The 24,775-nt window shown below is 34.6% G+C and overlaps 1 protein-coding gene across 2 annotated transcripts in view; it reads left to right on the forward strand.

The window, feature by feature from the left end:
* Window positions 1-24,775, forward strand: part of LOC107678638 (GPI ethanolamine phosphate transferase 2-like) — a 137,605-nt gene that overhangs the window by 99,624 nt on the left and 13,206 nt on the right. For both annotated transcript variants that reach the window (XM_016473984.1, XM_016473985.1), the window contains 2 exons: window positions 16,495-16,813; window positions 21,012-21,175. In XM_016473984.1, coding sequence (XP_016329470.1) covers window positions 16,495-16,813; window positions 21,012-21,175 — 483 coding nt within the window. The remainder of the gene's footprint in view (window positions 1-16,494; window positions 16,814-21,011; window positions 21,176-24,775) is intronic.

The raw sequence follows: 24,775 nt of genomic DNA on the forward strand, positions 1-24,775 counted from the left end.
TCATTACCATTGTTGTTGAATTGTCTGAAGTTTCTTCGCTAACTTTATGTCCGTTAGCTCCTCTCGTCAGAAACCTGGCTCTCGCTAAATGCGGGGATGAAGTGTTTTTTGAGGGTTTTAAATGCGAGAGCTTGACCTAAGAGGCTTCGATTCTGACTGCCGTGAGTGGAGGTTTGTTTATTGTAGACTCAGAAATGATTAAAGGGAATAGTTCACCCAAAAAGGATTTAAACAATTGACGGTAGCCATTGACTTCCATTGTATGGAAAAAAATACTATGGAAGTCAATGGCTACCGTCAGCTGTTTGGTTACCAACATTCTTCAAAATATCTCCTTTGTGTCAACAGAAGAAAGAAACTCAGGTTTGGAACAATCTGAGAGTGGGTAAACGATGACAAAATGTTCATTTTTGGGTGAACTATCGATTTAACAGGAATTACAGGAAATAGACCTCAAATTCTTCTGTCTTTGGCTTGAGTGAGACCATTGATGCTTTGGTCCAGAAAGGACTGAATTCACATTCAGAGCCCAAATATGGTTAGCAAATCAGCACACAGCAGACTGACCCTTTTTACCATGTATTGTGTCTTGTGTTCACAAACACCTAGATGGAGGATGTTCAGATTTTGGGATTGTTGCTGGTTTTGAGGCTCATTGAGCTCCTCAGTGACAGAGCTATTGCTCTTTAAGCTTTTTTTAAAGTATAACAGTAGTAGTTTCTCTGTAATATGTTTTATATACCATAATCTAGGTGTGTGTGAATGTGATTATATAGTTACGCAGTCCTAAGCACCCATGGCCTGATGTTACAGACCATAAATATATTTTTAAAAACCCTGAAACTGTTTTTAGTTTGCATTTATATACACTAGCATTCATAAGTTTAGGGTCAGTAAGATATGTTTTTTAATGTTTTGAAAGAAGTCTCTTACGCACACCAAGGCTGCATTTATTTAATCAATAATGCAGTATAAAATTGGAATATTGTGAAATATTATTACAATTTAAAATAACTGTTTACAATCAATTAAAAATTAATTTAGACTTAACGTCAAATCAACAAAGCGCAAAAAGAACCAATGAAGATCTCATAAATGTGAACCAAACTACCATTTAAAATCATCTTATGCTCACAAGTACTGGATTTATTCAATCAAAAACAAAGTACAAACAGTAATAATGTGAAATATTATTACAAATTAAAAGAACTGTTTTCTATTTGAATATATTGTAAAATGTAATTTATTTCTGTGATGCAAGCTGAATATTTAGCATCATTACTCCAGTCTTCAGTGTCGCATGATCCTTCAGAAATCATACTGATATGCTGACTTGCTGCTCAAGAAACATTTCTGATTATTATCAATGTTTAAAACAGTTGTGCTGCTTCAAATTTTGCTGGAAATAATTAGAAAAAAAATAATAGCATTTATTATATTTTAGATGTCTTTACTGTCACATTTGTTCAATTTAATTCAAATATTATACACACACACACATACATCATGACAACTCTCGGAGTGATTGTCATGGTAATGTACATGACAATGTTAATGTGTTTGGTCTTGTCAGAATAGATCTGCTACGCTGCTGCTGCTGCGGCAGAGTAAGTACTAAGACTTGCTACTGCCAATCAAGGTTATTATCATTTTGAATTTTTACATTTGTTTTATTTTAATATAGTTTTCAAATTTGCTATGAAATGCAGTTTAGTTTTTATTAGTTTCATTACATTTTTTGTTAGTTTTAGTTTAGTTTTTATTTTGTGAACACATTTTTATTTAGTTTTTATATAGTTTAGTTTGAGTTTTAGTTTAAGTTTTAATTAAAGTTTAGCAGAATTAACCGATCACTTCCAGAGCGCAGGCCAAAGAAATCACATTTAACAGTAAGGCTCATATTTGAAATTGTTCTTTTCATTTATGAAGAATTATATGTACGTGTATGTGATGTCATTTAGCCCATGCACATTTGTTCAAAAGCCTGACAGATTGTTCAGATCTAGGCAAAAGTTTTGTATACAGAAAGCATGTGCGTTCTCATCTTTTTACTGTTAATTATCATGTTGCTCTGCATGTCTGTTTTTCTTCAAAGCAGCAACTTAAAGTGCTTAATATTGGTTTGATTCCTTGTGTTACATGAGAAAATAAATAATTTTGCCTACCTGATGTAGTAGATTTAATGCGGTGGGGTGCGGTTCGGGTCGCGACTCGCGATCTTTATGCCAAAAGGGTCTATTCGAGTACAGAATTAAATTAGTATTGCTGTCGGTTAACGGGTCAGGTGTTCTGTTAAGTACTGCGGGTGTGGGTTTTCCAAACAGGACCTGTGCAGGACTCTGCTTAAAACTGCTTTGCGTCTCTCCGTCAGATAACCCCATCCCTAAAACGCCACACAGCTCATATAGTTTTCCAAAACGGAATGATAACGTAATGATTACGAAAATGATTTCATTTAATGTTTCATAATGTTTTAATAACATTTCATTTTAGTTTTTCACTTATTTTGACATTTTTATTTTATTTCAGTTTACGAAAATGTTTTTTGATCCATCGTTTTCATCTTAGTTTTAGTTTTCATTTACTAAAATAACCTTGCTGCCAATACGTCCACAACATGCTGTGAGCATGTAAGAAATACTGCTGCTGCACATATATCATATATGAAATAAACCCCGTATATAACATACATGAATCATCCCGTAGCAGATCTATACAGGTGGAGCTGGGGAAGGTGGAGGGTTTCTGAAGTGCGCTGCAACTGCTACAGCAAACACTAGCCAAGTATTTGAATGTTGATCTCATTGGCTGCTGATACAAAAAGAACCAATCAGCCGCACCATGTGATGATTACATTGTCAGATTGAGTTAGACCTTTTGGACTGCACCATCTAGAAATTCATGACAGAACTTTGGATAAATACATACATAAAGTAAAAACAGTAAGATGACGTGCAAGAAGTGCTACAATGGTCGTTAACATTAACTAACAAAGCCTTGTTTTTATGGCCAGTTTTCTCTTTCAGGTCAACTACTGTGATGGTGGAGATTTAGAAAAGTTAGCTCTGCGCTTGCAGTGCATCCGTCGGTCAAGCATTCTCATATGCATTTGTGCACTTGTGTAGAGTGTGTTTGGCCTAAGAGAGTCTGAGAGCACTATTTTATACTATACCAGTTCTTCACACACACTCATAAAAGTGCAATGAGTTTTCTGAGGCACAGACACACACACACAGTTCCAGTTTACTCTTGTGACAAAATCTTGCCGCTCGCCTCTTCCCCTTGACATTTACTCCCACCTAATTAAATCTTTGACCTCCTGCCCTTGGTGTAGCGCCACAGGCTGTGTTCCATTACACACTCTCCATATGACAGAGGGAGCGCAAGCCTGAGGTAATTGGCAGTGCCACCAGAGTCACTCTCACACTCATTAATCACTGCAGGACATTGTTTATGTTGCCCTGGCAACCTCTGGCTCGCCTGTTAAGCAGACGTCCACTGACTTTCACCCCATCATTTAGACACGCTCTCTCTCTCGTCTTTTTATCACGCTTTCTGCTTTTGACCCAAATTAATGTTGATTGTAGTGCGTTTAAAGGGTTAGTTCAGCTATTTGTCATTTCAGACCTGTATGATTAGTTTTTTTTCCCCATGCAAATAAAATAAATGGGAACTGGGGGTTTCAAGCTCCAAAAAAGTTCCCATTTATTTAAATTGCCTTTCAAGTATAGTGACCAAGCGTATTGGTGAAATCACAGCACTGAATATGGCAAAAGAGTTAAAAGAGCCAATCACCTTATTGATAAAAGCATCATCTCATTGTTTTTCCCTAGAATATACTTGCACTTTAGCTTTCTCCAACCGGAGAAATACAATTTTTGCCATATTTAAGATAAAGATGCTAAATTATATGAATACAATTAATATGTTATTGTAGTTAATGTTTGTGTATGTATATTATATACAAAAAAAATATAACATTTTATTATGCATTTATATATATTTATTTATATACGTGTGTGTGTGTGTGTGGTTTTTGTTAATATTTTGAATTAGATCTGATTTTTATATTTTCTGTTTTCTCTTTAGTGTTACCTAAAGTTTTAGTAATTTTAGTTATTTAATGTTTTGGTATTTTTTTATTTTTTAGTATGTGCATATAGTTTTTATAAATGGTAATTTATTAGTTTTAGTTTATTTAGATTTAGTTATTTTAGTACTTCATGTTACACTAATGTTGACTTGGCAATTAGCCGAAATCAGTTTAAGGCTCTTTTATATTTTATTTTATTTCAGCCGTTTATTTTATTTCACATTATTTAAAATTGTTTTAGTTAAATGTAAATTTAAACTTATATTACTTTTTATTTTGTTTAAATTTTATCAACATTTTATTACATTTTGCTTTTTACACTCTGGTTCTGTTATGTTTCTGTAAAGTAAAATAAAGTAAAGTAAAGTAAAGTAAAGTAAAGTAAAGTAAAGTAAAGTAAAGTAAAGTAAAGTAAAGTAAAGTAAAGTAAAGTAAAGTAAAGTAAAGTAAAGTAAAGTAAAGTAAAGTAAAGTAAAGTAAAGTAAAGTAAAGTAAAGTAAAATTAAATTAAATTAAATTACATTAAATTAAATTAAATTAAATTACTGCCTTTGGACAATATCCAGATGGCCGTCCAGAGAAGCGACTTGCTTAAGTCAGGTCTTTGGTGATAAATGTTCGACTGTGCCTTTGCCCAAGGTATACAATCACACATGAGCCAACGAACAAGTAAAAACTGTCCATGACAGCTGATTCAGTGCGCTGTGTGATCTAGCCATTAACACAGTCAATACCTTTCTGAATAGATATGTAAATCACAGATATGTTTCACGCTGCTCTTAGAGGCGTAAACAACCTTGAGTCTGTTTTGCATCTGATTTATTCGTGTTAAAAGACCAAAACAAGAATTATTGCACCACATGCATGAAACAAGCTACTAAACAACTCAGCGTGTGGTATTTAGTCCGTTCAAAATAGGTTTCTTCATGTAAACAAGAAGTATTAATAGCTTTTCTGATTTCATAAGCATATTTTTAGCATGTACATAGCATAATTATATTAGACAGCATCACATCTTTTACATACCAGCCAATCCCAGAATGCAATGCAACAAGGTCAGTGAAAAAATAGTACAAATCTAAGCTTGATTTTGAGCTAGTTGTTTGGTTTTGCTTTTTTGAAATATTGTTCCGCCTTTGATTAAAAATATAAATTAAACAAAAGCGCAGTCGACTGTAGTGGAGAGAAAACCACAAGCACACAAAGGACGGAGTGAAAAAATGTCAAGCAAGATGCTTTTTTTAATCAGAGTTTATGCTCAAAGCCGTTTACGGGGGAAATGATTGTTGTCAGGGAAAGCTGAGCGCAAAAGAAATAAACAGGAATTTTGGCAGAGACACAAGTTTTGGAGTATTTGAATGGAGTGTGGAAAATGAAGTGTGGGAGCGTCTGAGTTCAGTAGTGACAGTATGAGATATCAGCTGAAGTGAACATCATAAACTGTGTTGTCTGAAAGGCATCTTACATGCAGAATATAGAATTTCCACAGTCAGACGACTTCAACAATGTCTGCATTTACCGTCAGAGAGGAAAACAGGATTTCCAAAAGCGCTTCTCAAGGGACGGAGGAAATATTGTGAGCTGGTACAGGTCTGGTGAAATCATAGCGCTTTGAGCATTAAAGCTTAATATTTTCTCATGCAGATATGTGCACAAGCCAGAGAAATGAACTGAAGCATAGCCAGTTCGTGCAGTAAATAATATGGAAAAACAAAAGGGAAAAATTCAAATACATTTTCTTCAGGCAGAGCAGATGTACTCGCTGAAATAAAAACATATCCAAGTAGTAACTCCACAGTTGATTACTGGTTGATGAATTTTTCTGTTTACTTCATGTTCAGTAGCTCACGTGACTAATGGAACTTTTTATGTACTTATATATATGGTCAAATGTTTGGAATAATTACATGAATAATTAAATCAAAGAAGTCTCGGATGCTCACCAAGGCTGTATTTATTTGATCAAAAATGCAGTAAAAACAGTAATATTGTGAAATATTACAATTTAAAGCAACTGTTTTCCATTTGAATGTATTTTAAAATGTAATTTATTTCCGTGATGTGAAGCTGAATTTTCTAAGATGTAATATATAATCTATTACTCTGACTTGCTGCTCAAAAACAGTTGTTCGGTTGTTTCAGTTGTTGAAAACAATGTTTTTGAGGAAACTGTGATACGATATTTTTTAAAATTTATTTATTTGAATGGAAAGTTCAAAAGAGCAAATTTGTTTGAAATAAATGTCTTTACAACTTTCTGTTTCTGTCAGAAACCAAACTGTTGAACAATGTTCACTAACGTGGTGAAGTTTTTCAACTCAAGTGGTGCTTATTCTCTTTAGCATGTAGTGTGATATATTTCACTCAGTTCCCTGAGCATTCTGATTCTATTTCAGCAAGTGAAGAACACATTTTTACTCACGTGCATTAAGTATTAGGTATGTTACAGTGTCTGGCAGACAGCATGTTGAAGCTGCTCAGGCTGCCATTTTTCCTTCTTCTCGGAAACACCCAGTAGAGTGTGTTTTCCAGGAAATGCGCGTATTTGCTGGACTTCTGCAGGCTTCCTGTAAATACTACAGTATATTGTGCATGTTATTTTTTGACAGACATCGATGTTGGGATATTCTAATGATGATAATTTGAAAACAGATGCACTGTAATCATGTATTTTTTAGCTGGCCAGTACTCAGTGAAGTGATTGATGTCCATAAATTGCATTATGTTGATGTTTTTATTTCTATTATTCCAACCAACAGCCAGCCTGTTTTTGACGGACACGATAACATGCATAAGGAGTGAACGGTTTGATTTTAGGATATTATAAAACATGCTGGAGGCGTTCGAAATGACTTTTGCATAGTGAATTATACGTATTGTACAGAATGAAGTTTATTTTGTGACTTAAATCATGTTAATCAGAAATTGACATGTTTTTCAAAAATGTTACATTCAGCTGTCGCAAATTTGTTGATATTTGAAGTTCATTTTTTACCAGGAAAGGAGTGGTTTTTGATGCACAAAAATGCCACACAGAGAGTCAAAAATGATGTTTAATCTGCCAAACATGATTTGATACTAAAAACGTATACATGATTTTTTTTTCTGTTAGGTTACCAATGTCGAATTCATATTCAAATAAAGCAGCAGTGACGTGTGTCTGTGTGTAGGGTCTTCCAAAGGCCACTTATGAGACTGTACTGCCCTGCACCCCTGAGAGCACTCGCCTCAAGTGCTCTGCCCTCCAGAGTGAGCAGGCCACGGTCCTTGATGCTCACTTTCAAGTGGAATTTGCCCTTTTTTCCTCAGCTTTTTGGTTCCAAACACATCTGAAGGGAGTAATTAAAAGCCCTCCGGCACACCTGCGTCAGGACGAGGCTCATAAAAGCTCTGTATTTTTATCCTGATTAATCTAGGGGTATGTGCTGTGCTGACACCTCATTTGAGAGTGTTTATGCATGTGGATCCCACATAGAGATGGAAATGAATTCTGCCTCAGATCAAGAAATAGACACATTAGTGTGCGCACGCACTCACATATTTCTCTTCTAAAGCACTTTGAGATACTACCTGTATAAAAAATGTATTAAACAACAAGTGTGGCGTGTTGCACGTCTCGCACAGTTTGTGCTACGAACATGAGTGATAACTCAAATCGGCTTTGAGGAGAAGTGTGCTAGTGCTTTTCTGAGTAATCAGATGTGCAATTTTTTTTGCAAAGAGCTGTATCAATGGACCAGAATATCATTAGAGAGACGGAGATGGAGATGGAGATGGGCTATTTTGGCCACTTTGCGACTACCCTGAACATCATGGCAAAACCCTAGCAATGATGGCACAACTTTTGCATGTGTTTATATTAATCATAATATCCTGAATGACACTGTGTCAAAATGCTCTAATGTAGGGCTAAAATTTTTTTATTTGTTTGTTTGTTTGCTTGTTTAAACAAACTTATTTTTATTCAATATGTTTTTTCTTTTATTTATTTATCCAATGTTTTATCTTTCATTTTTTTTGTTTCATCTTTTATTGATTTTTATTAGTTTGTTCATTTGATCTTTCTTTCTTTTCGTTCATTCATTCATTCATTCATTCAATTTTCATTCTTTATAAGAATTTAACACTAGCAACCACCCACAACACCCTAGCAACATTTGTTTTTGTTTCGTTTTATTAATGTATTTTTATTTATCGTTTATTCAATTAATTTATTAATTTTTATATTTCCTTATTTTATTTGTATTTTATTTAATTTTTATTGTCTTATTTAATTTAATTTAATTTAATTATTTCATTATTTTTTAATTTTTCTTTTTCATTCATTCACTTGTTGATTCTTACAGTTGTTCAGCCTTATTTATTTATTTATCTATCAGAATTCAACACCCTAGCAACCACCCACAACATCCTAGCAACCATCTAGAACACCCTAGGCGTCACGGCACGACTTTTGCAGGTGTTTATGTTGATCCCAATAACCTGCGTGACTCTAAGTTGAAGTGCTGTGCTCTAGGGTGAAAGGTCATATTGTTCTCTCATTTCCTCCAAAACCAGACGGACAGCTGTGGGCACAACAGATCAGCAACACTGGAATTGAATAAAGCAGAAAGACGGGGGTGAATGAATAAATAAACAGGCATTTTGTGTCTTCAGCATATTTATTGAGTTTATGTAAGGCAGCGCGTGGGGTCTGTTGTCTGGAGACCGCCGACCACGGTTTTGCCCAACGTTTTCCTTTATTAGAGCGGACATTTTTAAATCTGACGCAATATCTGGCAACCCAAACCACCTCTCTTTCACACATATCACACACACACGCTGATATTATTGTTATTTTTGTGTGCGTTTCACACACCTTCAGTGCCAGACTGAAACCCGTCAGACCGAGGGAATCACTGGCAGAACACAAAGATTAATGATATTCAGATGAATGCTACACACAAAATGGACAAACTTCAGTCTGGTTGGCTAGATCTGCACAGTTTCTGAGAGTATGCACAGGTTTTTACTGGATTTGCCACAGTTTTACAAGGTGTATAATGTTTGTGAATCCAGCACGTTGTAGAAAGAGCCTCATTTGCATGGTTTTGCCTAATGAAGATTGACCTAATTTAAATATGCGTGTTGCAGCACTGTAAAAGTGCATACGCAGCTGGTTTTGTTGGACGTTGTAATGTCGAGGATCAAATATGTTCCGATTAATGCAGCATCTTCACTTTCACTGTTATTTGTCACTGGAAACTTTAGGTTATTGGCCAGGTTATTGGCTTCTAGACCATTCAAGACACTGCCAGCATGAACATGAGTTTAGTACAACATGATTCCAGGGCAGTTATTGTTTTTTTATTAAGAAGCTTTTGCTGACACCAGCAAACTCAAGTGCACTGATGTTACTTTTGCTCATTCTGTGACACAACAGAGCTTCATAAATGTTATATATAGACTTTCTAGAAATACAGAGTCTCTAGTGGCCTTTAACTGTGCAGTCTGTTCATCCACAGCAGTTTAGTGGAGCTGGTTTAGCAGCACCCGGTTACTGAGGGGGCGGAGTCTAATCAACTCAGTTTAACTCAAATCAAATTAGTTTGATCTTTCGTTTTGTTTTTCTTTTTGTTCATTAGTTTGTTTGATCATTTTATTTTATTTTATTTTTGTTTGTTTACTTATTGATTGAAATTTATTCATTTATTTATTTAGTCCTCCAGCTATTCAAATATTCATGAATTTATTCAGATTGGTTTTTTTTGTTATGCATTTGATCTTTCTTTTTATTTTGCTCAATTGTTCATTTATATCATTTTTTTTCCAATTATTTGATCTTTCTTTTTTGTTTTTCCCTGTTGTTTATTCTTTTTTGTTCCTTTAATCTTTGTCTTTTTTTGCTCACTTTATTTATTTATTTTAAATGTTTTTTTTCATTCCTTTGATTGTTCAGTATTTATTTATTCATTCATTTATTCATTCAAATTCTTTGATCTTTCTTTCTTTCTTTCTTTCTTGCCACATCTCTCTATTACGTTACATTTTTCATGTGTTTTATGGTCATTCTTCTCTTTGGGTGACAGTATAAATAACACCAAACATGAATGGACACTCATGGTTTCAATCACTTTCATTCTTTCTTTCTCACGCTCTGATTGAGTCGCTGTTGTTGTAGATAAATAAAGCGTGATGGAACATCTGCTTTCTTTCTCCAAGCAAAGACATGCAAATGTGTTTAGCTCTTCCACTCATTTCTTATGCTGTAGTCCACAATAGCTTTTTAAAACTACTTGGGACTTTGTTGCTCTCGCAAACCTGGTGTGACTTTCTCTCTTCTGTTGAACCGAAATGTTGAAAAATGATTCATTCTGCTCTTTTCCATATATTGTATGACTTTAATGGTTGGAAAAGAGCAGTGCAAACATTTAGCATAAACACAATCTATTTTTGTGTTCTACAGAAGAATGAAAGTCACAGAGGTGATGCGAGTAATGAGTGTGAGTAAATGATGTCCAAATTCTCATTTTTGCATTAAACACTCATTTTTGAACCTTTATAAATCTGATTTATGAGTTCAAAATATATTGAACTTATTAGTTTGGTGGGTAGCATTATTGTGCACAGGAATGAACACATGAACAAATGAAATATAGATTAAACAAATAAAGGAATAAACAAAAATAATAAAATAAAACCGAATAAATGAAAATGAACAAATATTTAGACTAAATTAATAAATAAAATACTGAACAATTGCAGGAATTAACAAATGAACAAACAAAAAAGAAAGATCATATACAGAATGAACAAAAGAAAAAAGTAATGAAAAAGGATAACTGTTTTGAATAAATAAATAAACTGAAAAACTGCATGAACAAATGAGCAGAAAAGATCAAATGAACAAAATAACCAAACAGAAAAAAAAAAGAAAGAAAGATCAAATAATTGGGAAAAAATTGCATGAATGAATGACTGAGCAAAATAAAAAAAGATCAAATGAACAACAAAATAAACAAACAATTTGATTAAATAAATAGACTTGAATTTATAAATAATAAAAAAGTCAGTCATACAGGTTGTATCAACAAGAGTGTGAGTAAATGATGACTGAATTTTTATTTTTGCATGAAACACTCTTTTTTAACCTTTAAAAATATAATAAAGTTCACAAAGTTAATTGACCTTAAAGCTTTAGCTTTGCAGGTGGCATTATTGTAATAAAACACAAAACTAATTGTTCCACATTTGGTCAAAGCAAATGCAGAGTCTGGACTGAGTGTGTGCGTGTGTGTGTGCGTGCGTGCGTGTGTGTGTCTGATGATTTTCTCCAGCCGTCACTTTTCCTGCTGCGTCACTCTCTCGGCATATGCGTCGTCCATGCCTGGGAACAACGTGCCGTTGCCAAGTTCTGGTTGGCATGGTAACACGTGTTGGATTAAAGTGTTTTGTGCAGATGTAGTTTGTTCTCTGATAGAGCTTATTTACAGTGAAGAGGAACAGAGACACAGTGGCAATAAAAATGATGAGATTTTCCTTCTCCAGGGAAATTGCTGAAATCCCCCGCCTGTTTTGCTCTAATCACATTTAATGTGACTGATCCAGTGTTGTGTGAAACTGTAGAGTCTCCTGCGACAAGCGACTCCTGATTTAACATAGTTAAAGTACATACAGTCACGCTGCCCTTTGGAAAAAGTGCACTATGCAAACTACTTACACAAAGTGCACTGAAGCTGTTCAAGGGGGCAATGTACTGTATGCTAAACTAGATCAGATCATCATAATTGGATTATATAATATAATTTAATCAGAGGAGTATTTTTGGTTAAAGAACAAGGGTTTAAAATGAATGGATCTTGATTAGAGTGACAGCATTACACTTGAAAAGATAAATGTACACAAAAAAACTGGAATATAGTTAAAAACAGTGATGAATGGCAGTGTTTAACAAATTATTTTAATATTAAACCAGACTTTTGTGCAGAGATGAATCATTGAATCGTTTCAGTTTGAATTGATCCATGAATCATTAGAATAAACCAATTCACTAAAATGATTTGGACTATTTAATGCAATTAAAAAAATCAAGATATCGTGGCCATGAAGTTAAATATCAAAAGAATTAATTTAGTTTAATTATGGCCATGACTTAACTAAATGAGAGAACGAATGAATAAATTAATAAGTTGTGGGAACAAATTCTTAATTTGTGGTCATGATATTTAGTTTTTGCATGTCATGTGCGTCTCTGCAATATGACTTTAAAACAACCATTTATATTGTAGTTTTGTCACGCTACACTGCTAGTGCTAATTGGTAGAAAAAGTGTATTGGAAAAGCTGCACCATTTTGAAAACAGTCAACTGTGATAATTGATCATTTTAGTAAAAAAAAAAATCGTTGTTGTTGTGGTACAATAACAATGATCATAATTTGTTTGACACATAGGAGGAGGGTGAACCAACTTCAGGGTAAGGCTATTAACATGCACATCATAACCCCGTCTTTTAGGCAAGCACCCACTGAATAAAAATAAAACAAGGTAATTGTGACTGTTTATCTCACAATTTTTACTCTCTAGCAAAAGTTTATATCCCGTAGCTAATTCTGACTAATTCTGTCCAATTACCTTTTTTTTGGTGAAAAAAGGCTATGGTACTGTACCAGATATGGGTGTCATGTCACAAAATATTTTTAATACGACTGAATTTGTATATAACGTGATCATAATTTAATAAAAACATTGTAAGGTACTATTTATAACGCTTTCAGTTCCACGGTTATTCAAACAGCAAATAAATGATATACAAAAAGCAAGCAAAGAACATTTACATTATCAAAGAACATGATGACTGACTTCAGTCTAGCATGAGTTTAGGCACACTCAAAAACTCCTCCGTTATAATCAATACAGCTGCCTACAATGTCAAATGAATCTCTTACCTACTATGTCGTACGTACATTTCCACTTTGAATTCGCGAGAGTTCAGTCTGCATGCGCGTGCTCAACACAACTTGGCGTTTCAGCGATGACTCATCTGAACGCCTCTGATTGGCCATTGCATTCATAAGCTCAACACAATCATGTGTGATTGGATATAATGCAGAACGTTGTAAAAATGCATAATTTGACGCATCTTTAGCAGATCTAAATTTAATGCTGCAGTTGACACTTTTCATTTAATTTTCACTTTATTTGTGACATCCTTAATAGGTTTAGTTTAATTGTACAGGGGCATATTTGTCCAATTTGGTGGCATTTTTTCCCCTAACCCCCCTAAGTGAAAATTTATGGGAAGGCTAAGTCTTGCTCAGCCTTACACACGCTCCACCTATTGACAGCATCAAACTTGACCATAAAGTAACACTAAATACAACCAATAAAACTAAAAATGACTGAATTAACATTTAGAGTAATGAAACTGACATTAATTTGATGATAATTAGCAGTATTTAGGTAAATATAATAAAATTGTATATAAATACTGCTGTTTATTATTAAATTAATGTCAAATTCATTATTAGAGTACATATAAAAGAGCAAGTAATATGTGCAGGGATGAGCCCTTACATATTACACCGATCACAGCTAATGATGATATTGAAATCCAGTTTCAGATTGTTCTATTATGTTTCTCAAGGTTAGTAAATAAAGTTTGCAAAGTTTTTTGCACCAGTAAAGGTCTTCGCTGTTTTAATTGATGGACAGACATGAGTTGTTACGAACACTCCTCCTTGATTATACTTACAACAATGATGCGTGTTAAGGAGCGTGGCGAAGGCAAATAGTCACATGACATCAAAAATAACCGCAATGGAAACGAATTTCATCTAGTGGGAACATTTGGTACTGCACCCATTTTTGAGATATCAGCCTTAAATTTGGAACACAACTTTAGATTTATGGCTTTGATTTTTTTTTTTCACAGTTTTGGAGTAAAAAATACAGAAATAGTATTTTTGTGCAGTTTTCATAATAAACTTCTATGTTTGTAAACTTTTTTGCAGTTTCACTTTAACTTTAATTTGACAAGTGTCTTCTTACAAAAAGACAAAACTTCAAGCATTCAAGATTTACAACAGTTTCTTTTGGAAATTCTGTTTGCAGGTCTTTGCTCAAAAAGTGGTTAACAGGTAGTAAGTGGTTCATAACTATTCCATACATGCAAATGGGGTAAATAATGTTTTGATTAAAATAAAGTTAACATTGACTGGCCACACATCACGTTTATTACTTATCAGAGCTGTTGAAACCGGAGATTCACTTAACTGCATTAATGTTTACTCTAACTGTATAGAGATTTTCACTGAGGAAATTAGCAAATATCCTGCTCATTTTTCTGACTTTGAAGCATAGCCTGCTGCCACACTCCATGTGATCTCCTAAAAATGAGCTACTGATCATGAAAACTGCTCAAACACAGTTTTATCCAGGCTCGGTTCCAGAATTAAATACTGAGAGTGCTTCAGAAATTAGTGAGTGTGCTCTAGCCTCGATGCACATACATTTTCACGTAGATTATATTTTTGTCCTGTCCATTGCTCTTTCAAGTGTGAATCCCACATAAATATGTGGATGTCATTCCCGAAACTTTGCAGTGTGTATGTGGCTGGAAAATAAAATTCTGAATGGATAATATATAAAACACACAAAAAGTGCTCTCTTTATAATCACTAAAAAGCTGTCCCTCGTCTCAGTTCATCGCGATTTCGTGACGTTTTGTTATAATGAGAGGATTCGCAGCTTGCAAAACTCAGCAATGGACAAAAACTGGTGTTTTGAGTGAAGTGGATTCTAATTTGACGCCTCTGATTGGCAGTTGCGTTCAAGAAATCAACAGATATGTCTGTGATTGGCTACACTGCTCAACGCAGCAAAAAACACAATGTAAATATAGTGCTGGGCGGTATACTGGTTCATACCGAAAATGTAAAATACCGTAATACGTATGTCGCTTAAACAACGTTCAGAACGCGACACTGTTTGAAAGGGGTCCCTTTTCACTGTTGCACTTTCGTGAGGGAGCAGCTGTATGTGTTACTAAGCGTGAAAGTTATGAAACTGAAGCTGTAGAACTAATAGAACATGATGACACGGAAGAACTCATCCACAATATCCACATTGACCGCCACAAATATCCACCGCCCCCGCCATCAGCTCCCGCGTCTCACACACACATGAGCGCGACTTTAGCACTAGATTTAGCAACTTTCAGACCCTTTTAGCGGCTTTTTTCCATAGAATATTCATACTGACAAACCTAGCGACTTTTTTGGATAAACGGCATAGCCGCTCTTTAGTGTAGATGCATGTTGATTTTATCAGACGATGTCGCGATTATAAATGAGAGTGACTCCTGGTTAACATGTATTAAAAGGGATCGTGTTTAGTCACTATTTAGTGTGGTATTTTTCTACAATATTCACTCATCGTGACAGTAAAATAGGGCATTCTAAGTCAATATACTGCAGTATTTCCTCTCTCAATCAATAGAAAATATGGTTAACACCCGGTCATGCATGAAAAAAAAATACCGTCATGTACCGTGAAACCGGTATAATTTTGAAAAATACTGTGATATAAATTTTTGGTCATACTGCCCAGCACTAGTAATTAGAAATCTTTTGACGCTCTCCTGAGCGCAATCACAAATATGCACTGGATAGTTTGTCAGATCTGTTTCGCTAATATGATTGCGAATAGAGAATATCTCGAGTTTTTCTGTGCCTATGCATACATATAATTTAATACCGTAAAATCCCCTAAAAGTACAAAATATTAAATAAAAACCCATTTGAACTAAGTTACAGTACATTCATTTTATTGAAATTGAAAAAGTCATTCTGACCACCACCAATATTGATCCACCAGAGGGTTAAAACCTTTGTTCTTGAACTTGAAATACTGCTCTGATTAAATTATATTATATACTGTAATGTTAATATTACGATCTGATCTAGTTTAACATGTTGTACTGGATATTGTCCCATTAAATAGCTTCAGTGTACTTTGTCCTGACAGTAGGAGAATTTATTTGAGGTATTTTGCGTACCGTATATTCTGTCTGTATCTCAGATATTGACCTGATATTGTCCCAACAGTTTTGCTGCGTTTACTACATTGTCAAAAGCGAGTAGGTGGTCTTTGAGGCGGTTTCTCCAGGTGACCCCGCTGACCCCCTGTGGGCTATAATAAGTAACTTCTCCTCTCCGCTGCGAAGCACCAAACCTCGCTGTTATTGATTCTCTCCAGACTTCACAAGCTTTGCCCAAGATGAAGACGAGCCTTCAAACAAAAGGGTGTTTGCAGTCGATATCGATTCTTCCGTGTGTAAGAAAGAGAGCGGGTGAAAATGTGAGTGTCTTTGATGAGCCTAAACAAGAATATTTCATTCTGTTTTTCTCATGTTCTCTTTCAGAGGAACCGTCGAGGCGCGATTCGTCTACGTTTTCGTCCTCGGTATCTTGTTCACCGGCGTGAAGGACCTGTTGCGCTCGCAGGTGATGCCGTCAGCGGTGGACAGCGGGCGGCTGAAGAGCAGAGGACTGTGGGAAGTGTACAGCGGGGTGGTGTTACTGGTGGCTCTGCTGTTCAGAGCTCATAATTTGCCCACGCTGGCCTGCTGTCTGCTCATCCAGACCGTCATGGCTCAGTTCATCTGGAAGAAGCTGCACTACGATGCCGCCCAGACTACCATCATGCACTACTGGTTCGGCCAGGCTTTCTTCTACTTTCAGGTAATGATGAGAGAACATCTTTAAGAATGGCTTTGTTTAGTGAAGACAATACTGGTCTGGTTTCCTCCATTAATGCATATCGATTAAATAATTGCAGTTTCATTGTTCTCAGGACGTTTTCACACGTTGGGGTCGATCGCTCGGCCTAAACCCAAGTTGGATTCCATCAAGAGTTGAAATGCTGAATTTATGAATGATTTACATTGAAATTAGGGCTGGACAATAATTCAATATCAATATGTATCGCGATATAAATCATGAATAAGGCTGATTGTGCTTATTTGGCACAGAATCTTGGTATGTTTGCGTTATCATTGTTATAATACCACCATTGAGACTAGTTAATGTTGGAAGCGAAGGCAGCAAAAATGGGAAGCATTTATTGAAATGACATGGTTTCTGTCTGGTTTAACTAACAAAATTGTTCATATGAAGAACTATACTTTTGACTTTCTGCTGCAGTGTTACTATTGTTAACTAAAACTATTAAAAATCATTTTCATTAATTGAAAAAAAGCTAAAATAAAATATAAATATTAAAAAGGAAAATATTAAATAAAAACACTAATTAGAAATGTTGCCTTGACCACTAATATAAAAAAAAAATATTAGACATAAAAAAATAAAAATATAAAGATATGTTCAAATATGACTAAATAGCTAAAACTGAAATACTGAAGCTAAAACTAACTAAAACAAATAAAAATAAATTGAAGATAAATAGAAGTTAATAAAAATGACAAAAGCACACAACAAAATGACTAAAACCTAAGCTAGAATTAAAGCTGAAAATATTAAAATTAAAAGCTAATTCAAAATATTAAATAAAATATAGAATAATTATATTATACAATTTTAAATAATATATTGAATATTTCAGTATTAATCATTCCAAAAATACCAATAAATACTATAGTAGTATATAAATAATACTTCAAGAGACTCAAAGAATGCAGTCTGCTGACTAAAATCTATTCCTTTGTAGACAAGGACATTAGGCTGGCTTGTGAACAGAATTTGAATCCTACCCTAAACCATATTGATTCCTATGGAAAGTGAAACAAACCTGAGTGTGTAAATGCCCTTTAGTCAAATAAACAATGACGACAACAGAATTCTTCCATTCATTTCAGATTTCCATTATAGAATCTTGACTCAGCAAAACTTGCAGGACTTTTCTTTACATATTTAATCAATTCGACCATAAAATCATCAGCTGCTGCTCCTGGAGACCTTTATTTCTAGCCAGCAGGTTTAGTTACAGCCGTGACAGTTTGAACTCTTGGAAAAAAACAATGAAGAGGCTTTCAGAATTAATAAATTCCAGCAACTTCCATTGCAACCAGTTGATGGTTGTGAAAATAAATAAAATGCATGTTAGGGCAACCAAAGACCCAATTATGAATGGTTTCATTCCAACTCTTGCTAGACGGTTGCTTTGCGATGGGGGCAAGACTTATTCTAGACAGCATTTGATTGGACTCAGATATGTACAGTGCAGTTTACACTACTCATCAGACTTTGAATAATTAAGATTTTTTTATGTTTTTGAAAGAAGTCTCTTCTGCTCAGAAAGGCATCATTTATTTAATCAGAAATACAGTAAAACTGTAATATTGTGAAATATTATAATTCAAACTGTTTTCTGTTTATAAATATTTTTCAGGTGTAACTTATTCCTGTGATACAAAACTGTATTTTCAGCATCATTACTCCAGTCTTCAGTGTCATATGATCCTTCAGAAATCATGCTAACATGCTGATTTGCTGCTCAATTATTATTATTATTATTATTATTATTATTATTATTGATGATCAGTTATTAATAATCAATGTTGAATGTTTGTCAGTGTTTAAATACCATAATGCATTTTTTTTCCAGGATTATTTTATTAATAGAAACTTCAAAAGAACTGCATTTATTTGAAATAGAACTATTTTATAACACTTTAAATGTCTTTAATGTTTTTTTTTTTTTTTACTTAATTTCTTTTTCTTTGTTTTACTGACCCAAAACTTCTGAATGGCAGTCTATCACAGTTTCCACATAAATATTAAGCAGCAAAAACTCTTTTTAACTTTGATAATAATACGACATCACAGAAATAAATAAAATTTTAAAATATCAAAAAGGATTTATTTTAAATTGTAATATTTCATAGTTTTACTGTTTTTACTTCATTTTTTCATCAGATAAATTTAGCTTTGGTGAGCATAAGAGACTTCTTTTAAAAACATTACATATTTTTAATTATTCCAAACTTTTGTCCTTTAGTATAAATGACCTCAAAACTGACAGACATGGAATAAAAGTCGCAAAACTTTTTTCCCAGCTGATGACAGACGGATGGACTGTTTATAAACCTGATCAAAAGAATCGATTTTATAATGAGACATCGAGAGTAAATCAAATCAGAGCTGAGTTGAGGTGTGTGTGTGTAAGTGAGGGTCATAAATGATGCTTTACTGGCCAGTTATCATTTAAAGCACCCGAGCATGGAATTATGGGCTTGACAATGACATCATCATCATCGAGGGACAGTCAGGGTCAATGCAACTGAACTGTCAAAGGACGGATATATTCTTCTCTCTCTAGTCATTAAGCAGGGTGGAGGTGATTGTTAATTGTAAATTGTCACATTGATTAAGCTCATTTTGTCAGGCTAGGCCCTTTTCCCACCCACCCTGACACTGCAAACTAGCATGAAATAATGGGAGTAAGAGGGGCAAGAGGAGAGCGATTGAGGAGGAGGATTTTCCAATCTGCCTGTCCTGACAGGAGCAGCCGGGGTGACAGACACAGCCTCCTGTGAGCCGCTGACAGGAAAGAGCAGGATCTGTTCGTTTGTTTCCCCTCTTCCTCGACCCTCAGACTCGAGTCTGTCAGCGGAGACTAGAAACACGGCGCTTCTCTCACCTCACCTGAATAACTGCAGGGCACCTCAAGCCTCTGCTGCATCACTTTACTACTGTTTATATCAGCCGTTTCCAAACTTTCTTTGTCAGCGCAACCCCTTAGATGTCAAATATTTACCTGAAGTCCCACCTGAAATTTTAGATTAATATTTTAATTATTATTAATGTCCATGGTTCGCTGAGGTTGGTTGGTTATTGGTCAAATAACATGAAAGTTGTTTTTTTAGTTATTATTTTATTTTAATTTGTTTTTATTTTGAAATTATTTATATATAGGGCTACATGAAAATGTTTATTTTTTTTTTCTTTTCATGGTTCTCTGATGTTGGTTGATTGTTAAATGACATGTAATGACATGATTTTTTAGTTAGTGTTTTATTTTGTTTTATATTAAGGTTATTTATATAGGACTGCATGTATATAGGGCTTAATAATAATAATAATAATAATAATAATAATAATAATAGTAGTAGTAGTAGCAGTATTTTAACCCTTAAAATTGAAGATATAAATATACTACTGTTGTAAATTATCCTGTGAAATAAAAAAAAGAGTATTTGATAATTATAATAATTTATTTTAAACTGGAATGTGTACAATACTAATATTTAAGATATTTAAATCTTCAATTCTTCACTTTCAAGCGTTCAGATCCTCAAGCTTTTATTTTGGTGGAATACTGTTGAAATGCTGTAAACTTCTATCCATAGAAATTTAGGAAATTATGCAAATGTAAACGTGGTGCACATTGCGTTCCCAAAATGAAACACAGCCCAAAAGCTATATACTTATTTAATAAAATCTGCCTATGATTTTATAATCGTTCTATGCTATATTGAAATTAAATTTTGATGGAGATTCTATAATGCATCCACATTTATTTATTTTAATTTAACATTCGATTATTATTCTTTTATCAACTCAAGAACCCCTATTTAGCATATATTTACAGTTAAGGGGGTTTCAAACCCCCTAGCACAAAGTATTAAAGTAGTTAAGTCAAAAATATTAATTAATAAAGTAAAGTGATAAAGTGACGTGACATGTGGCCAAGTATGGTGACCCATACTTGGAATTAGTGCTCTGCATTTAACCCAACCAAAGTGCACACACACAGCAGTGAACACACACACACCGTGAACACACACCCGGAGCAGTGTGAGAGTGATCCCCTCACTCTCATGTTATTCCAGACAGCCATGGCACATTCCTTTTTGGGTTCTTTATAAAATGTCAAAATGTATGTTAACCTGTGTGTGTTGATGTTTTATGGTCTCTTCAGGGAAACTCTAATAACATCGGGACGGTGGACATCTCTGTGGGTTTTGTGGGTCTGGAGAGTTATGTGGAAGCACCTGCCATTTTCCTGACGGCGCTGAGCACCTACGCAGGACCGCTGCTCTGGGCCTGTCATCTGCTGTGCTTCCTCAGTTCACAGAGAGACAGGTAACACACACACACACACACACACACACACACACACACACACACACAAACAAGCTCATGTTGTAGGACTGGAGTTATATGATCTTATAGTATTCTGATAGAGTATATAGCAGGAATATATTACATTTATAATATATTCACAAAGAAAACTGTTTTAAATTTAAATTAAATTTTAAATGTAAAAAATATTTCTGTATTTTTGATCAAATAAATGCACTCTTGGTGAGCATTAGATAGAGACTTCTTTCTAAAACATTAAAAATTCAAATGTTTGAACTGCAGTGTATTACGTGTTGTTTAGTAGATGCTTGTGTATACAGCATTCAGTGTGTTTTATTAGGAATCGAAAGCCATGACCTCGGCATTGCTAGTGTCAAGGTTAGTGCTTTACCTGAGCTACAGGAACAGTACCACTGCAGAAAACGCTAGAGGACGGTCTGAATGGAGCCTGTATGTTAAGTGTTTCGAGCTGAATGCTGCCTTACAAGCACAGTAATCATACTGAACATGGTCGACTTCCAAACAGGCCTTTTGAGCTCTTGAGTAGACGGTCTCTAATTACATGTGTTCATTTGAACTTCCGTCAAAAACTAGTCCTGAAGAAACACAAACAACCTGTTATTTTTATCTAGAGTGCTTATCAAAATCCTCATGTACTGGTGACTACAGGTGTCTCGCTTTTGCCTTCCGCAGTAGTTTTAGTGAGAGACACTGCATTTATCACACTTATAATATTAGGTTTATAACTATAATAATAGTTAACTAAGGTTTCTTAGTTGTTCATGATTTAGATACATTGTAAAAAAGGATTTTTCAAAGTTGTAAATAAAACAGATTATTGGAGTAGGTTATACATGAGCAATATCACATGAGTAGCTGTGCAGTTAGCGCACTCATAAAAACGTACCAGTATACAGCCATATCGCATGGCTACGAGGAAAACAATATCTTTGTTGTACTATCATTTCATCTTTTAAGGATGATTTCTGATGACAGCACAGCTCAGTGCATTTGTTGGCTGCGTCTTACAAGGTGTTTTTGAAAATAAAAAAATAACTACCCTGTTTCAGTCTCTTTCAATATAAAAGTCTTAACTGCTGACTCGCTCATAAAAATAGACATTATCCTTATTAACAAACCGCATATTTGAAGTCTAAACAGGTACATTCTCGGTAGGGCTGGGCGATAAATCGATAACTATAATAATATATATAATAAAAAAGATAAGATATCATTTTCCTTGATAAAATGATATGAAGAGTTCGATAAATGTTCAATATAATGTTTATGCGCCAAAAGCGCCACATGGACCATTTATCTGCTCGGCTCAAAGTTCAAAACTGCTACGCAGCGCGAGCTCACTAGAGCAGACTAGAGCAGTTTACAAAACAGACTGTTTTAGCCGAAGATCAAACCGTGCCGTCATCAGTTCTTCCACAGTTTCACACAGCAGAATAGTCCTCTGGTGCTGCAGTTGTACGGATTCTTAACACATTTATTGCAACTACATTTCATCTTTTTTCATCAAACAAACAGACTAATGAATAGCTCGACACAACTCGTACCGGGGCAGAGCCTAGACAGGGCTTTCTTCTGTGGAGACCAGCAGTTCTTAAAGTGATAGGGGGTCCGCAAAATAATTTGCTATAGCCTACCGTATTTTACAGACTGTAAAGTCGCTTTTTTATCATTATACTTACTGTGATTTATTCCAAAATTACTTATATGATGCCTTTAACGTCAAATAATCTAAATTAAGCCTTTTAAAAGACAAGTATTCCCTGTGGTTCATGTTTGTGGCATGCGCCGAAAGATGCTCAAGGAGACAGAGAAGCGCTAAAGCAGCGCATTCTGTTGTTCTCTTTATTTTTCAAAGGCATGACTTTTTGTAGTTATTTTGAACGTAACGGTACACATAAAAATATACATTTTACCATACAACTATAAATGACAGAGTATTAAGTTATTTCCCCTCGATCAATCAGTACTCAATATTAATTTAAACTGCATATTTAAACTGCTTTAATGATGACTGCTGCTTATTTTCTGTGCACTTCAATACTGGTCTGCACTTGACTGTAGTCACGTCTGTCTGCTTATTGAGTTTATTTAACCCATCGCAATTTATTGGAACTGTGTGAACACACACAAAAAAATGTCCTGCTCGCACTTGCTAATTTAATGGCAGAGAATGGTGACTTTAGTTGTTTTTTTGTTTTTTTTTTGAAGCGGATTCATATCTGTCGTAAAATAATCCTATGCATCTTGTGGCGTATATTCCAAGCATTCTGAAGGTATACTGTGGTGAGAAAGAAACCAAGTTTTTACATTTTATGAAAATCTTGCATTGCAGTCCTGTGTGCGAGCGCATATCCTTTTGAGATATCAATTAAAATAAATTGTAATAAAACACAATACTACATTATAAAACTGTAAGAGTAGGCTATTTAATATCTATTGTTGTCCGGTTGTCAGTCAGAATGACAGTTCTTGCATGTACGTTGTAGGCTTATATACTGTATACCCAAGCCAATTTATTATTCCTCCTTTTTGTCTTAGTGTTTAAAATATTTATTTTGAAACAAATTAATTAATTAATTACTTAGACAGACTTACTAGGCGAGCAGGGTAGGCTATGACAGCCGTCATATCATACCCTGCCATGCCCAGCTGATGCAAAGAATAGAATTTATATCTCCACAGAAGAAAGCCCTATCTTGGCTCTGCCCAAGCTATTCATTAGTCTGTTTGTTTGATCTTCAGCTAACCAATCAGCAGAAAGGGGTGTTTAATTCCCGCCTAAATGTAGAAATCGAATATTCAAGCTGTTTAATCATTTTTCTATCCGTGAACGAAAAACGGAAAAGAAAAAAAAAAACGAAAAAGGAGCCTTTTTTTTTTTTCATTTTTCTACTTTTAATATTAAATCAAAAAACGAATGAACGAATGATGCACGGATTCAACACAAACCTGTTTCTTGATTTGAAATCACTCATTAGAACATGCAGAAACTAAGAAATAAATATATATTTTTAAGATATTTATTTTAAGGAAAATTAAGGAACAATTTTCACTTTGGAGCTAAAATCTGGCTTTAAAGGGTTAGTTCACCCAAAAATGAAAATTACCCCATGATTTACTTACCCTCAAGCCATCCAAGATGTATATGACTTTCTTCTTTCAGACGAATACAATCGGAGTTATATTAAAGGGGTCATATGATGCTTTTTTAAAGATCATTATTTTGTGTATTTGGTGTAACAGAATATGTTGACATGCTTTAATGTTCAAAAAACACATTATTTTTCAAATACTGTACATTATTGTAGGTCCTCTATGCCCCGCCTCTCTCAAACGCTTCGTTTTTTACAAAGTCCCTCCTTCCGACAATCGCATCATATGACCCCTTTAAAAAACATCCTGGCTCTTCCAGTCTTTATAATGGGAGTGGATGGTAGCCCAAAATTTTTTATAAAATCTTTTATAAAATTATAAAAGAAGTCCACACGGCTCCGGGGTTTAGTAAAGGCATTCTGAAGCGACGCGATGCATTTGTGTAAGAAAAATATCCATATTTACAACTTTATAAACCTTAATCTC

Source organism: Sinocyclocheilus anshuiensis, unplaced genomic scaffold (assembly GCF_001515605.1).
Source record: "Sinocyclocheilus anshuiensis isolate Anshui unplaced genomic scaffold, SAMN03320099.WGS_v1.1 scaffold877, whole genome shotgun sequence".
In the NCBI taxonomy this organism is placed as follows: Eukaryota; Metazoa; Chordata; class Actinopteri; order Cypriniformes; family Cyprinidae; genus Sinocyclocheilus; species Sinocyclocheilus anshuiensis.